A 4470-nucleotide genomic window follows, 5' to 3' on the forward strand; every position below is an offset into this window, starting at 1 on the left:
AGCTGGGATGACTCCATAAAGCCTGGATTCACAATGGCTCAGTTAGTTGAGGTGGATTTTTTGGAACTTACTTGGCAGAGTAATGAGAAAGGGGTGAGAAGGCTCAGGAAAAAGAGAATATTAGAATGAAGATATGCAAACCCACTACCTGAGTGTATTCTCCAAGAGGGGATACTCCCCTCGCTAAGAAATGTACCCATGATGGGAGAGCCAACATCACTGAGAAACTCACTGTTGGTTGTCTTCTTCAGGCCAGGGTTGACAGTGGAAGATCCTGGCATAGCACTGGACTTTATATCAATGGAGATATTGGGATTCTGGAAAGGCAGAAGCCAGGGGGGGATATAATTACTAAACTGAGTAGTATGGTCAGAACGGCAATCAAAGTGCCTTGGCCCAAAGTGATTATTACCTCAAATTGATGATGGTTTTCCCAAAGGTAACATAGACAAACCACCGTCTAAGAGCATTGGTTGTCAAAGTGTTGTCCTAAGATCAGCAGCTTTAGCATCACCTAGGAACTTCTTTGAAACGAAAATTCTCAAACCCCACTCCAGACCTACTAATGTAAAAATTCTGGGGATGTGGCCCAACAATCTATGTTTTAACTAATCCCCTAGGTGATCTGGATACATGCTAAAGTTTAAAGACCATTGACTCGGCTTTTGTTTGATTTGTACAACCAAAAAGAATTCAAAACTGATGATCATAAGGCTGATGTCAGACACTGATGGAAAACTGAAACTTCCAGTTACTAGATCCAAGCCAGTTCACGGAGCCAGAGCCCATTGATTAAAGGAAATATTGGGTTCCCACAATGCCACCACAGCCTGGCAAGTATCTCTCTAACCTTTCTTCATATTTGCCAGAGTACTTGTGTGCTGAAGAAAAGGGAATACCCAGATTTTTTTTTTTTTTTTTTTTTTTTTTTTTTGCTGCACCACGAGGCATGCGGGATCTTAGTTCCTCAACCAGGGATCAAACCTGTGCCCTCTGCAGTGGGAGTGCAGAGTCTTAACCACTGGACCACCAGGGAAGTCCCCAGATGTCTTGAGGATAGTTAGAATGAGATCACAGCTGACAACAATATTAGAGAACCCCAAACACCACCATGGTCCTCCAGTTAAAAGGGAGCCTTATAGATACCAGATTGTAAATGGTGTTTGGGTTCAAGGGCATCTCACAATGGATCCAATAGATCCAAGGACCCACTCTGTTGCTCTATCTCTAGTCTCTGAATGCCTACTGGGATAGATATACTTAGAAGTTTTCCCTTGGTTTCCTGACCTATGAATTAAGGAACATTATGATTAAAAAAGGTGCAAGGCACCTTCCCTCCAGGCCAAGACAGTACATCAGAAGCAATATCACCTGTCAGACAAATTGCAGAAATTAGTACCAAAAAAGACTTAAAAGATTCAGGGATGGTGATTCCCATAATATACCTAGTCATTTCACCTACCTGGCCTCTGCAAAAAAATCATGTGGATCATGGTGGGTGCCAGTGGACTACTATAAACTTAAAATAGTATCACCAATTATAGTTTCTGTGCTAGATATGAATTTTATGGGAGCAGATCAACTCAATCTCTGGCACTTCATTTGTGACTACTGTTTTGCTGAATGCTTTACTCCTGATTCTCATCAATAGAGAGGATCAAAAGCAGCCCATCTTCATGTTTCAAGGACAGCAGGAATTCCTCACTATCTTGCTCTAGGTCTGTGTTAATTTTCTGCTGTCTGTCATGATCTATTCTATAGCGATCTCCATCATCTTGCTGTTCTGCCGTGCAGCATGCTAGCCTTCTACACTGATTGACATTTTACTAATTGGACCTAATAAGGAGAACAGGTCAAGTAATTCAAATGCCCTATTAAAACACATATGTGTCAGAGGGTAGGCGGTAAGTCCTTGATGATCAAGGGGTCTGCAACATCAGTGACATTTTTAGGGGTTCAGTGGTCTGGAACATGAAGGGCCGTACACTCTGAAGTAAAGCCTGAGAGCCTGACAATGGTACACCAAGTAACTGTGCAATTGGAGCTGCCCGTCATGAGCTTAGTGTTAACAGAAACTCCCAGAAGAAGGTTGAGAGGCAAAGAAGCAAACTATTGCATGAAAGAAATGGTAGATTTAGGGAGACACAAGTACTCCAGAAGATGCAAAAAAAATTGACTTGTTGGCCTAGACCTCCATATCGCCTGCCTCTGCTGCATTGATGCAACTCTCTCAGCCCACACCTATTCCAGCTGAGGGAGAAACAAAGACCTTGAACTCAAGTCAAAGACAGTTTGGTAGTATGCTATATTGGGTCCTATAGAAATGGATCACTGCCACGTTATGCCACAAAGAGACTCCTAGTAACCAGGGAGATAGAATGACCTATTTTCTGGGTGTCAGTCAGCTTCTCTCCTTGCTCAGTTCACTGCTTGCACAATGGGCTAATGAACAAAGTGGCCATGGTGGCATGTTCAGATCCTGTACACGAATCCAAAAGCAGGGGCTCCAGGGGAAGTAGGGGTGAGAAGCGGCTGCAGCTCCGGGCAGAGGAGGTAGGAACCCGAAGGCGAGCAGGGGCCGGGTGGGCACCATGGCGGGGGTCACCATCGAGGCAGTGAAGCGTGAGACCCTTGTTCTGCAGCAGCAGGCCGGTGACGTGGAGGAAAGGGCCGAGTGCCTCCCGCGGAAGTGGAGGGAGAAAGGCGGCCTGGGAACATGCTGAGGTGGCCTCCTTGAACCGTAGGATCCAGCTGGTTGAAGAGGAGCTGGACCGCGCTCAAGAGCGCCTGGCCACTGCCCTGCAAAAGCTGGAGGAAGCCGAGAAAGCTGCTGATGACAGCGAGAGAGCCATGAAGGTTACTGAAAACCGAGCCTTAAAAGAGGGAGAAAAAATGGAGCTCCAGGAAATCCAACTCAAAGAAGCTAAGCACATTGCAGAAGAGGCAGATAGGAGGTACGAAGAGGTGGCTCTTTGGCTGGTGATTGCTGAGGGAGACTTGGAAGGCACAGAGGAGCGAGCTGAGCTGGCAGAGTCCCGTTGCCGAGAGATGGATGAGCAGGTCAGACTGATGGACCAGAACCTGAAGTGTCTGAGTGCTGCTGAAGCAAAGTACTCTCAAAAAGAAGACAAATATGAGAAAGAGATAGATTCTTACTGATAAGGAGACAGAGACTCATGCTGAGTTTGCTGAGAGATCGGCAGCCAAGCTGGAAAAGACAGTTGAAGATTTGGAAGATAAACTGAAATGCACCAAAGAGGAGCATCTCTGTACACAAAGGATGCTGCAGCAGACCCTGCTTGACCTGGATGAGATGCAGGCACCCCAGTCCCGCCCTGCGCTGCTCCTCCCTCTGACCCCGACTCGGCTGAGGCCAGCCTGCCCGAAGCTGACCTTTAAACTGACGGCTGATCTTTAACTGGAAGGCTGCTTTCTCCTTTCGCCACCTCTCCCACCCCCTCCCCCGTGTCCTTTTCGCCAGACTGCCTCTGCCTCCCCCCAGAGATTCCAGTTGGACCAGAGGCTGAGCACTTTCGGGAACAACTGTTTAAGGGAACGTGAGCACAATGCCAAGTGTCTTTAAAAGCATGCTGTGATGGACACATTTTATAATTACCTTTTTTGCTGTTGATGTAGCAGCCATTGGTAAAACACTCCAGATAATTCCATAGTTCTGAAGCAGCAGTCTAATCCCTGTCTCACTTTTGGAAGGTAACTTTTCAGCTTAATGCATATTGCCCTCTCCGTAGAGGAGGGGAAAAGGTATGGGCCTGCCTTCCTGAGAGCCAAACAGCCCAGAGAAAGGCTCCATTTTGGGAAACCTCGTTGCTCTGTAAAAAGTACCCACCAAACCAGAGAGGTGATTCCAGGAGGAGTTAGCAAAAAAAAAAAAAAAGTGCTGTTCAGGTTTTCAGCTGAAAATGGTATCTTTGGGCAACTTTTTTTTTTCATCAGAAGTGACCAAAGAAAATTAAGATGGCAAGGACTTCCCTGATGACACAGTGGTTAAGAATCCGCCTGCCAATGCAGGGGACACGGGTTCGAGCCCTGGTCCAGGAAGATCCCACATGCCGCAGAGCAACTAAGCCCGTGCACCACAACTACTGAGCCTGTGCCCTAGAGCCCGCGAACCACAACTACTGAAGCCTGCGCGCCTAGAGCCCGTGCTCCGCAATGAGAAGCCGCAGCAATGAGAAGCCTGCGCAGCGCAGAGTAACCCCCGCTCGCCGCAACTAGAGAAAGCCTGCGTGCAGCAACGAAGACCCAACGCAGCCATAAATAAATACATAAATAAATAAATAAATTGTTTAAATGGCGAGACCTCTGAGACCTAACCCTTGTCCCAGCTCTACCCCGTTCCCAACCGCCCACAGAATGGATCATGTGCCCCTTATGTTGAGGTGACCACTTATTTGCTCTCCCGCCTCCTTGAAAGAAAGAAAATTATGTTTTGCCACTGATTTAGCCATC

General features: G+C 47.0%; 1 protein-coding gene across 1 annotated transcript; it reads left to right on the forward strand.

Moving 5' to 3' along the window:
- The first annotated feature begins 329 nt into the window (after nt 1-329).
- On the forward strand, nt 330-4120 carry LOC309659700 (tropomyosin-like). The gene is given in 3 exon segments (XM_082459685.1): nt 330-2689; nt 2691-3146; nt 3148-4120. Coding segments are annotated over 3 exon segments (825 nt in total). The 5' UTR covers nt 330-2591; the 3' UTR covers nt 3419-4120.
- The last annotated feature ends 350 nt before the right edge of the window (nt 4121-4470 follow it).

This window comes from Balaenoptera physalus (genome assembly GCF_965194825.1).
Source record: "Balaenoptera physalus genome assembly, chromosome: 4".
Lineage (NCBI taxonomy): Eukaryota > Metazoa > Chordata > Mammalia > Artiodactyla > Balaenopteridae > Balaenoptera > Balaenoptera physalus.